This window comes from Sceloporus occidentalis, unplaced genomic scaffold (assembly GCF_023333645.1).
Source record: "Sceloporus occidentalis isolate IW3139 unplaced genomic scaffold, rSceOcc1.0.p SCAF_258, whole genome shotgun sequence".
Classification (NCBI taxonomy): Eukaryota; Metazoa; Chordata; class Lepidosauria; order Squamata; family Phrynosomatidae; genus Sceloporus; species Sceloporus occidentalis.
Window position 1 is genome coordinate 137697 of NW_028317238.1, and position 12348 is coordinate 150044.

Genomic DNA, 12348 nt, shown 5'->3' on the forward strand with positions numbered 1-12348 from the left:
CAAGACTGTGCGACTGAATATTTCAAGAGCATACAGCCGTTTCCATTGTGCACACCGAAAGCTTTGTTTTATACTCAGCATGTGAAGTGTCAGTACCGGAATTGTAAGTGTTAAAAAGAAAAAAAAAAAAAAAAAAAGGAAAAAAAATGCTATTGTGTCTCTACAAGCAAAGCACAAAACAATATATATTTTTTTTTACTTAAAGAAATGTAAACAAAAAATCCTTACAAACTCTTAAATTATATTTTCCAATCCTTATAGGCATAATTCCTGCAATTACAAGCGTTTTTACATCTAATTGTAAATTATCCTTTTAATATTTTTTCAACATTTTATTTAAACCTAAAGCAAATGCTATATTTTCCCATTCTATAAGTTTTTTTTTTTTTTATCATTGCGTTTAATGATACAAGATAAATGATGACCTATTTTGACTACTAAATTTTCCACTCTGGGGGAAAAAAAAGAGAAATAAAGGAATCAGCCCTCGTCTGGGTAGTCTGAGCAATTATTCACAGTTATCACAAAATTATAAGCACAAAAAAACCTGACTTTGAGAAACAGGGATGTTACAAAATGATGAGATTTCGATAAAAAAAAAAAAAATCTAAATTTATTAGCACTTAATGTTACGCTGTAGGGCGAAACCCCCCCCAAAAAAAACCACGCACGCATTTTATCCAGTACGTTTTCAACAGAAAGACCACAGTTAACCCTGTCCAAAAATATATATATTTTTTTAAATTCAATAATTCGGTAATTAATCGCTACCTAAAGAGCAAATATTTTAAAGGTCATTTTGTAACATCCCCATGATAGTTTCAAAAGTAGCACCCAAACCGCGGCAGAGTCTGGCTGCATTTGGTCAATCACGAATTTTTTAATGTTTTTTTTTTTTTTTTTTTTTATACTGTTCTTATATGCAAAATATTTACAAGTCTGTACAAAGTAACATGGTTTGTTAATTCTGCAGGAACAGCAGCAGCTCGGCTTTCTTCTATTTTTTTTTTTTTCTTTTAAAAAATAGCTTCATTCAGTTATCCAATAATAAATACAAAAGGTTTCTCTTATTTTACAGAAATAAAAAAAAAACAAAAGCAAAAACAAGAAAAAAAAAAAAAACTACAATAAACTGACTCATGGAATCAAGTATTTAAATGTATTTTAGTGCAAGTTACTTTTTTCCCTTAGCGCTATCCCTAGGGAATTCATTTCAGTACATTCCTTGTTCAGTGGTGTCTACATTTAATTAGGTATTTTTTGAATTATTTTTATTTCTTTCTTTTTTTTTTTTTTTATTTAAATTAGAGGACCTGCCCCTTTTTTTTCTCAAATAAGGCTGTGTCCAGCACCTTGAGCATCTCACTCCGCTGGTGATTTCAGTCTTACATTCACGTAATAACCACCTGCTTTGTTTTCTCGAACCAGTAGAACTTTTTGCCTCCGTGAGCTCTAAGTACAGCCGCAGGACTCTTGGACCGACGGACCGTCCGGGGCTTTCCTGAAAAGCCAACCTTTTCCGGCGGCCTCCTTAAATAATTTGTCTGCACGTTGCGTCACATATCAGGGACAAGTAAAACCTCGGAGTAGCGTTCAGTTCATCCACTTGCGACAGTTAACGGCACCGCAATGGCACGGAATCTTGTGCTGGTCGTCTTCAAAATCAAACTTATAGTCGTAACAGAGCTGTAAAAAGAACGTAGGGATACGCGTTATAAGCTGCGTTATACTCTGCGCCCTCCGAGCAGCCGGGTAACATACATCCCCAGGGAACTCTATAGACTGGCTCCATCTCAATCTCTAAACTGTAAGCTCCTTTGAGCCGGGCCCTCCTCACCTGTTGTCTCTGTTAGTCAAACTGTTATGTTACATTCTACTTGTTATGTCCTGTCTACTCATTGTACAGCGCTACAGAATTTGATGGCGCTACATATAAAACAATAAATAATACTACAGTAGAGTGTTCGAGATCTCTCCTTCGCTCCGACCGAATGCAGACGTACCTCTTCACCCTTCTGGATCCTCCGGTTGGAGCTGATTATTATCTTATGTCCCTTCTCAAATGTGACCACCTCAGCCACACAATTAGGAGCACATGAGTGATTGATGTACCTGAAAGAAAGGATTTACAGTTACACCGAGGAACCACCGTCTGCTAACACTAAGTACCGGTAGGTGATGGGCAGAGAAACTCGGGGCCACAGCTTAGTCCCCTACAAAGATAAGCGAATACTCTGAATCATTTAACGCCATACATGCGATTCGGTTGATTTGCGTACCTTGCAGGTCCCCCAGTCAGCGTGGCATCGATGACGTGATCGTTGTCTAAGCGGAACATATACACACCACGATTCTGGAACACAACATACAAAACAAACACAAAATTACAGGGGATAGTACTTAAGATCTCAAGGACGTTGTTGTCTGATAATCGCGCAGTACCTGTGACTCGTATGACTTCTCTTTCCGGTTGGCTACTTCATTGCGTATTATGGTTCCAATGTATTCAATGACCATAGTGTGCTTTTCAATGTCTCTAGCAGCGTATAAGCCAAGACCCTGAAAGACGAAAGGTATTATAGCAACAGATACATAGAAGGCAACGAAAGGTCCTGCTGTAAGCTGGGTCAGCGACGCAATCTAAAGAGGGGACCTTTAAATAAAAGTTATGCTTCTGGATCGGCAGGAGAAAGTCGGCCCGATTGTGAAGCCACTGACCTGAATCCGGGACCTGGCCAGATACACATTGGATTTCCATTCGGTCTTCATCTTCCGGTACTGAGAGGATTTGGAATGGACAAACTGCTTGCTGTAGGGCGCGTTCAGCTCGCCGGTTACTGTGCTCTGGAAGGATTTGGACGTGCTGGTGCTGTTGAGAGTGTGCGGCCTGAGGGACCCCGCATCGCCACGCAGAAAATAAGACAAGAAAGAAAACCAAAAGGTGTCTTCTGTTTAGAGATCTTGGCTGCACAAACATGAAGCAGGCTAAAGCAGACAGACATGGGGCCTGTGCGGGGGGTACGGGGCCTGCGCGGAGGGTTTGTAAGCAACGCACGAGCACATGTAAAGCTAGAGTTGCCAGAATCCGTGAGCTGTACAATGTGAAATTAAATTAAAATACCTTAACACAAACCTCTTGACATGGGAATTCATTTTGGGTTCTGAGCGAGAGCATCCAGTGGGGTTGATGGCCAAGGGGAGCTCCATCAGCGGGTTCCGGCCATACCTGAAGGTGTAGTTCTCGCAGGCCTCCACGCCAGGTAGCTGCACAATCAAAGGCAACAATTGAGAAAACAAATAATAAAAATAAAAATACAGTTGTACAAGGAAAAGAGCTGAATTCAACAAACCAGAGAGAAACAAAATAACTAAAGGATCTTAAAATAAAAACTTTGATCCAGAGGTTATGGAGAGGAGAAAGGAGAGGAAAAAAATACTAAAGAAAAGTTTTGTTTCCGAGTGTTAACGTGAAGTATGAGAGCGTACAGATTCTGCTATCCGCGTGACAGCCGAGACGGTCAGACCGAACAGATCTTCTCCTTTCAAATACACCGGGAACAGCCTTAGAATTTCAGAACCTTTCCTGCAGTTTGCGACGGGCTCCAGAACCTTGTCCCAAACACCTACAGAGAAGGAAAACACAAAAACCGCATGAACGAAAGAATAACATTTTACACAAAAGGCGCTTTTTCACAGCCGCACGACGAACACCACGAAACGTGACGCCTGCAAAGCATTCAGAGCTGTGCCGTGATCTACAGGTTAACAGATTTATCCGATGGGAAAAGAACACAAACCCCATGAACAGCCTCTAGAAACATGGCCGCCGCCGTCTCCTCACCTTTGGGCGTAGAGTCCGTAAGCAGCATGTCTTCATGACCGGGTTCGACGACTCTGACGACAAACAGAGGAAGGCTGTCCTTTTCTTCAATAGAGCAGAGGTAGCGGCAGCGCTTGTTGGCGTAGCGCGTGCTCCAGTATAACCTGCTGGCCTCGTAGCCCACCGGGTAGAGCGACGCCGCCGAGTGGAAGTCCTGCATTTGCTGCGGGAGCAGCTGACCGATGGCGTGGAAGATCAGGCTCCCCACGCGGAACGTGTGGTCCCGCTCCCCGCGCTGCACAATGCTCGCGATCTGCCGCACCTCGTCCCTCTGAACGTAAACTCTTCGAAAGACCGCAAAATAAGTAAGTTCTTGCTCGTGTGCTCCCTTTGGCTTGTGCATGGGGCAAAGCATAGTCTTGTCCTTAAAAAACATGCATTGTGCTTTTATCGCACAGGTGAAGTGGTAAATATTGGTGCACCTTAACCTGTGACAACCGCTGGTGGCTCCGAATTTGTGACAAAACACACATTTCATCTGCAGACCTCGTCTTAATGCCAGCTCCACGTTTATTAAGGCACCAGCCTGTGTCTCGTAGACCTCAGTAGACCAAAGAGCACAGTTTAGATGGACCCAAAGGTCCAGGTCCAGGTTGAGAAGCCTCGCTGGTCCATCTGTGACTCCGTCGCCTTCTTCATGGCAGAAGCAACATTTCCTAAAGTCTTTGGGCAGGGGGTCCGGCCGCAGCGATGTTCCCATTCTCCGCAGGAATTCGTCGATGTCATCCTCACATTGAGTCTTGAAAGGCATTTTGGGGATAACGATCTGAATGTTCCACTTCTTCCACCTCATTCCTTTCCATTTCTTACCGGAGGGTCGAGAATCGTCCAGCCCGCCGTGAATGGCCCTCGGCCGGGGCTTTAACTTCACGGTGACTTTTAACTCGTTGGGCTTCGCCTCTACCTTGGCCGTCTCGAAGGCGGCGGGTGGGAAGGATATGGGGGGTGACGACGGGGGAGAGTTTTTGTCTTGCAGCAGAGGCAGGCAGTGGACATCCAGGGTGGAAGTATTGTTGCTGTACTGATGACATGATTTCGGATGGGCCTCTTTTAAAGATGGCAGCGTTAAGGAGTGATCCTAACAAAGCAAGTCGACAAACAATTAAACAGGGTTTTTATGGCTGGAGGACTCATTGAAACCGTTACGCAAACCCATGAGTCTTCAAAATACTTTAAATACCCCCCATAACACAAACCCGAGCGCAGCACGCGCAGAGCATCTCACACAGCTTTGGGGTCGTACGAGTTCCAGGCGTCCGCAGACGGCTTCTCTTACCTTGCTCTCCCCGTGTTTTGCTTGCGCGGCAGAATACATCAGGAAGCAGTTGTTGCTGCAGAAGACCATTTCTCCGTTCATCATTCCTGGACTCTGAAGAAACTCCTGAGGACAACGTATGTGTGTACTTATTAAACTAACAATACAACGCACGCCTGTCTATCACACATCGGTTTAACTACTTAAAGACCACAAAACACGCTTTCAGAACATTTTATTAATGGAACGATAAGAGCAATTATTTTGGGCCAGCATGAAACATCTAAACTAGATATTTTTAGTTCAAACAGTAAGCGATTTTTTGCCGTGTCGGGTGAACGCTGTGTACCTGTTTCAGAAAACTCAGGTCTTTCAGTGATTTTCTAACACCACTTCCCAGAACCACTACCTTGCAGTGACTACACCAGGAATCTTTGCGCACAGGAGGATCCCTCATACTCTGATTGTGAAGTTTGTATCCCGGGACCCCTGAGAAAACAGACACAAAACTTAATAACTCAATTAAGTTTCATTAAAGAAGATTAAAAAACATTCCGAGGAGGCAAAAATCTGTGTATTCGTCAGCTACAGACATACAAGGACCCGGCCGAGACCCAAAAAAGACTCCACCGGGGACGCGTTTTAAGCTGAATTCAGCAAGTTCACTTCCAAATCGGTTTAGTTCACGTCTGTGTAGCTAGATGCCAATGGCTTGGCTTGAGAAATTCCCTGTGAATTCACCCAAATCGCTCCCGTGGCATCAGTAACATTATCGATCGCTTTCCTGCCCCTAAGATCTCACCTTCTCCCTCTCCTACCCTTACCAAACCTGCCTGAACCAAAAAACATAGGAGAAATAACTTAATCGGGAGCAGTGGCGGAACTACCGGGGTCGCAGGGGTTGCGACTGCGACCGGGCCCCGGCAGCAGGGGGGCCCAAGCCAAGGGGCCGCCCGAAATCTTTTTTCATTTTTTTAATAAGGCAGGGGCGTCCTCGAGGTGCGGCCCCCGTAAGATCGGCAGCCAGGGCAACCGATCTTACGCGAGCCGCACCTCAAGCCCTGCTACTTACTTGTGGGAGGGTCTTCTGGACTGCACAGAGGAAGCGGAGTTCACGTGACATCCTACTTCCTCTGTGCTTTAGCAGAGAAGGCAGAGGGAGGCCGCGCCCTCTGCTGTAGTCTGTGAGCGGCATCGAGGAGCTGCAGTGCAGGTAAGGGGGTGGGGAGGGTGTTTGAATGAGTGTGTGTGATTGAGGGAATGAATCTGTGAATGAATGATTATATGAATAAAATCATTGTGTGTGTGTTAGCATGGATGTGTAAGTGCTGGAACCTAGGCATGATGGGACTGATTGCTGTTAGCAATCACACTCCTATCATGCCAAGTCAGCTAGTACATGCTGAAACCTGGCCAGCTGCCCCCCTTGTGTATTGATGCTGCCAGCAGTATGGGGTCTGCACTTACAGCCACCCTGTACCAGCATGTACTGGCTGACTTGGCATGATAGGAGTGTGATTGCTAACAGCAATCACAGCGAGCACAGTCCCATCATGCCTAGGTACCAGCATTTACTGGTTGCCTGGGTATGATAGGAGTGTGATTGCTGTTAGCAATCACACTCCTATCATGCCAAGTCATATTGCTAATTTTGTCCAATTGTGTGTTACCTACTTTTATTAAACATGTGAGTTTTTATTATTATTTTTAAAGGTGGGGGTCATTTTTGGTTTTGGTTAAGTGAACCCTGAATGTTTTGGTCCAGAATTTTCATTTTAGTTCATCCCTAGAATAAATCTAGGGAATCCTGAATTTGTAGTCACAAAACTTTCAAGGCCCAGAAATCAGTGAGAGGAAGAGTAAAGGTTTTGTGTCATTTTACTTTATTTTAATCTGCATATTTTATTAAAGGCCATATTTTTTGTCACAGTGAAAAATGAGTGCGGCCCGCGCACGTATACAATTCTGATGAAGTGGCCCACTGCAGAAAAAACTTGGACACCCCTGGATTATGCCCTTTGTACATGCGCCCCTTTTTCTTTGATTTTTTTACAGATATGATTCAATATGTAAATTGAATTTGTTGAAAAAAAATTGTTGGGTAAAAATCATGTTTTTTGGGGGGGTGAGGGGGCCCTTAACAGATTCTCGCACCCGGGCCCTGAGGCGTCTAGTTACGCCCCTGATGGGGAGGAATAATCATGCAGATCCTCAGAACAGGATGTTAAGATAGCTGCCCCCATGGTAAGTGGCTTCATAACACCTACATATTGCTTACTTCTATCTGTAAATAATATTAAATGGGTTAAACACAGAGGAGTACGGCACGGCAGAGACGACGTACCGTTGTCTGTTGGTATGAACGGCAGATTCGGTGGCTTCACTCCGTATGAGCCGATTAACCTGGCTGGCGGAATGGCTCCTTTATGGCGCTGCATTAATAGCTGTCTGTAGTCCATGCCGGCGCTAATTCGGTGGCCGTTCATCAGGATAACCGACGGCGCCTCCGGGGCACTGCTGACCTCATAGCTGGAGGGCATTCGAACTTGGAGAAGGTCGGCAAACGCGGCCACGACGCCGCTGATATTCTGCAGGGTAAATGCAAATGGCATGTTGGGAATAAATACACCACGAAGAGGGGTTTAAAACCCCCGGGAAAAGCTCTCGATTGTCGCGTACCTCGGCCGCCGCGGGGTGCAGAGTGATCGCTACAGAGATCAGACCGGACTTCGGCCCATTCGGCGCCGGGACAAACTGAGAGCCAAAAAACAACGGCCCTGATGGGGGCTCTCTCTTCATTCTAGCCTCCGAGCCTATAGTGAGAGAAGAAGAAGTTACACGTTACAAAAAAAAAAAAGGCAAACCCTTCCGGGGACAAATTATCCACTGAAATTATCCATGTATAACTTAATGAATGTCAGGAAATCTCACGGCTTTAACTCTGCATTATAAGGGCACAATCACGGAGAAGCCCAGCGCCGTAGCTGAAGTAATTCCCACTCTCCTGGGAACTCCCATTTTAGTGAATAAAGCCCAACGTGTATTTAGACAGACGGCGTTACCTTTCCCTGTGCTGCTCGGCAGCATCGGAATGATGGGAGACGGCGCTGGGTCCGGCGGCTCTTCCTTCACTAGCGACAGGTCCGGGTACCGGCTGATTTCCATCCCGACCACACTCTCAGGTGATGAGGAGGGTACGAAGCTGTCAGGGCTGTCCCTGGCATCACAGTGATCCTGAACCCTGGAAGACCCCCAAGAAGGCATATTAGCGGACCACCTTTCAATACAAAAGCTTGCTTTACAAACGCCCATTGAATCTGATCCACCATCCGCCAGGCGTATAGCAGGAATTACTGCACCTTAACTCCTCCTGATTGTTGTGGGGTGGGGTGGGTAACGACGCGGGGACATCCACGGATTTTGGCCCCTGAGTCATGGCTCTCGCCAATAAATCATCCTGGGCTCGGAAAGGCAGCTGAAATTGTTTGGGTCCCAGAGCTTTGGTAACTGGAATAAAATGGAAATGGGAAAACATTACCGGATCTGCATTCCCAACTCCCAAAACATCGTGTATTCACTATCCTATATCCCAAAACCTAGTCGGAAGGTTTCATGTCCAAGTCTAAGCTCGGAAGTTCATACCATGGCCCCCTAATATGGCAGCTTTGCCGGCAAGCTCTTCCGTCGTGGCGTAACCGTTCACCATCTTCTGGCAGGCCACCGGCGGCGGAGTCGGAGGAAGCGAAGCTGGCGGGGTTGGCGGGTTGCTTAAATTATTTTGCTGCGGAGACACAAGAGAATTTAAATCAGAGTTTAAATACCACAGTATTTGTCATTGCTGTAGTATAATATATTTTTAGGTAGGTTCTCATTGTTTTACTACATTTCTAATGATCCTTTGGCTCAGTTTTTATTCTCTTCTGGTGACTGAATGTATAAATTAATGGTCTTCAGCCTGAAGATAAAAAATGCCCCGCGACAAAACGGAAGGCAAACCTCCTCGTGTAACCTGTTTTTGTTCCTCTTTCAGTCTTTATCTACATTTCAAATACTTGCCTTAAATATCAGCTGGGAATAATAATCTGAAACGCCTTCGAGGGACGCGCTGCCAAAGGTACCGAGTAACCGGCTCCCGGCGCTTATCGGACCGGTTCCGTAAGGAAGAAAGTGCGCAAAGTTCATTCCTACGATTGGCTCGATCAGAGGAAGCAGGGAGATCTGCTGAACGGGCAAAAAATTACACACACGTTAGATTTAGGATCATAAAGCAGGAATTCTCATCGGTATCAGGACCGACCCAATGATTTCCACACCTTATTACGGGAAATGTACTGAAGATGACCGGAACAAATATATATTTACTGCCCCTTCCAGGGGTATATGCAAGAATATATTTTATAAATATATATATATCTCTAGCGTACATACGTTGAAGAATACCCAGCGCGCTTACCTGCTTGACGTGCGTGAACGTCTCTGAGTTGGTGTAAATGAAGGGTTTGGGCTCTTCCTCCTTTTTTCTCTTTTTAGCGCGCGGTGTGGCTTTTTCTGTGCTTCTTTGCGCGCGTTTATTTCTCGGTTTCTTTTTATCCAGTTCAAAATCGGGTCTCTGGAGCGAGCTTTGGTTCATGTTAAAGGCACCCGGTGGTTCTGACACACGCTGGAGAGAAACACAAGAACCGAGATGGAACGGCTTAGCCCAAACCTTCCGCCGTGCTATTCACCACCACTAGTTACAAAACACTCAGGAACATTTTGGAACTAAAAATTGAAAAATGAACTAAAACACTATATTTTAGTTGTTTGGCCAGAGCTGACTTTTAATGCCGGCTGAAAGGGGCAGATCTCAGGGTCCAAAACAAATGGCCTCTCAGACTTATAGTAATGAAAAGCAGGAAGGTATGGTGGGGGGTAATAGGGAGGCAGCTGAGAAGACTGCTGGGGGTCCACCATTAAATGCCGTAATTTTAATTACCCCAAAAGAGTGACATACGCGAGTCCATGTCCATTTAATTTGGGAGTAAATTTATGTTAAAATAACTAGTTCGTAAAGCACAGAAATATAAGGGAGAGGTCTCAGGAAACCCATAAACGCTTGGTTTCGGGGCATCTATTACTATTAAGGCACAACTAATTTACAAAAAGGTATTCACATGGCATAATGACATTTAAAAAAATTCTAACATGCACAAAAATTTTTAATAAATCATAAAATTAAGATTAAGAATCACAGAAACCTAAATATAACCCAAGCGATAGCATTTGTAACACTTACCAAGGCGCTCATTTGGCTCGCCCTGTCCGATAACTTCACATCGAGCGAAAAGCGCTCTTCCGGCCGTAATCCGTCCTCCGGCTTCTCCTGCAATACTAAAGGCTGCTTCTTATTTTTAAGTAAGTGTTTCAGCAATTCGTTTCCTGAGGGACCTGATGCTGCCTGAAAAGGGACATCCACGGAAAGTGCGTTGTGCGGTGCGGCTTTATCGTCTTCTGTTTTGAATCCAGCAGAGCGTTGCGTTCGAGGCTCGGCTTGCTCGGGGCTCTGCTCCTCCACCTGCTCCAGTTTTATGTCCTGGATTTTGAGGACCTGTCTCGGGTGGCTCTTCTCTGCGTCTCGGCCTGGGCTGGCTCCTTCGAATAACCTTTGCTTCACATCGGCAGGGAGAAGTGGATCTTCAAACTCCGTCGAGTTGTTATTAGCACAGTTGGGGGTTGATGAACGAACGACGTCGCCAGCACGTTCTTCTTGACCGCCGAGGTCATTGGGAACATTGACTAACGGCGTCGAAGCTCCTGAAAGACATGGCGTCAAAGGCGCAGTTGCGTCGGAACGCGGGGTTGACGGTGACTTGATAGATTCCATATCTTCTTCCTTTTTCCTGGTCCTCCTCTTTTTATTTTTTTCTTCGGGAATGATTTCGGAATAGAGCTGGACGAGAGACTGACTTTGCCCCTGATATCCTGCTGTATTAACCGCAGAAGGGTTTTGACCGCAGGGGTCCCCCCTATCAGCTCTCGGAGACGCAGAGTGGACATTCGTCATAAAGGAGGGTCTAGCGTGGGCTTGTGGAAACCCAGATCCAGAAACGCTTCCAGGTGACTGTTTAACAGTCTGAAGAGCAGGATCTACTGAACTGGGCTGTGCGTCTTGTCTAAACGGCGACTGCCCCGTCGGCCTCCGCTCGGACGTCTGGATAAAAGGGGCGGCTGTAGGGGAACCCTGCTGTGGCAGGGGATGGCCCGTTTGCGGCTGCGGAGACTGCATGAAATCACTGGGTAACTCGGAAGAGTAAAATGGCATCTGTTGCAAAGATCGGTTATTCATGTCGCCTCCGCTCGGTTTCTCCATCTCCAGCCTCTGCTGCAGGTTTCGATGGCGATCAACCTCCTGCATGAGCTGTATCCGCTGTCGCTCTTGCTGTTCTCGTAACCGTTCTTTACGTTCCCGTTCCTGGAACGTTTCACTGAAGGGGTTGTTATCATCAAAGTGGACCCTTGGGGGAGCGTTAGGGTCGGCGGCCGCCGAGGCTGGAACGTCTGCGTTTAAAGCGAGCTGCATTCTTGGGGCGTTCATCTGGACGAGGGCTCTGGGGGTATTTGGAGGCTGCCATCCTGGTAGGTTGAGAATCCTGGCCGGACTAGGCTGTCCGGGAATCAAAGGTCCCTGAGGGTGCAGAGCTTGCGGGATGGGGAAGCCTTGCTGACTCAGGGAAGGTGGAGGCCCCGGAACAAATGTTTGTTGAGGTTGGACTCCAGGCATCATAGGCGGCACTGAAAATTTGGTATGCTGCTTATTTTTGTACTCTTCAATAAGCTCCGTGTGTTCCTTTTGTTGCTTTCGAATCTGTGTTAAAAAGAAAATGACTCCAGTTTTATAACATAAAAGCAAAGGTTGAAAGTACAAACGATTCCATGTACCTACTACTGCTGCAAAAAGGGTGATCCCATCCCTAACGAGGTATATGTCGCTCCTCTGATCTTTAATATAGGCCACCCACATTACTCTTGTATACTACGGTATGTATATGCCCTAAAGGTCGGCCGTTGTATTTGATTGGACCAACTATAGAAGTGGATTCCACAGCGTCGGTGCCCTCACTGGTCTTCGGAAACATCATTATTGGAGGCTACATTCAGCTAGAGCCAAATGAGACAGAGGATACTTTCCACTAAAGCTTTGCATGAATTACTCCCCGGGACACAGTGTGCGCTC

At 45.9% G+C, this 12348-nt stretch overlaps 1 protein-coding gene across 1 annotated transcript in view; it reads right to left on the reverse strand.

Annotated features, from left to right (window-relative positions):
• Nucleotides 1–1593: 1593 nt before the first annotated feature.
• Nucleotides 1594–12348, reverse strand: part of LOC149275905 (histone-lysine N-methyltransferase 2C-like) — an 83764-nt gene continuing 73009 nt past the window's right edge. Inside the window, exons 46-63 of the mRNA XM_089504151.1 lie at nt 10405–11979; nt 9589–9795; nt 9192–9356; nt 8778–8916; nt 8495–8642; nt 8198–8376; nt 7815–7948; nt 7480–7723; nt 5485–5624; nt 5145–5261; nt 3842–4958; nt 3487–3623; nt 3122–3264; nt 2719–2887; nt 2443–2559; nt 2280–2353; nt 2004–2112; nt 1594–1686 (exon numbers count right to left, since the gene is read on the reverse strand). Coding sequence (XP_089360277.1) covers nt 1594–1686; nt 2004–2112; nt 2280–2353; nt 2443–2559; nt 2719–2887; nt 3122–3264; nt 3487–3623; nt 3842–4958; nt 5145–5261; nt 5485–5624; nt 7480–7723; nt 7815–7948; nt 8198–8376; nt 8495–8642; nt 8778–8916; nt 9192–9356; nt 9589–9795; nt 10405–11979 — 5007 coding nt within the window. The remainder of the gene's footprint in view (nt 1687–2003; nt 2113–2279; nt 2354–2442; nt 2560–2718; nt 2888–3121; nt 3265–3486; nt 3624–3841; nt 4959–5144; nt 5262–5484; nt 5625–7479; nt 7724–7814; nt 7949–8197; nt 8377–8494; nt 8643–8777; nt 8917–9191; nt 9357–9588; nt 9796–10404; nt 11980–12348) is intronic.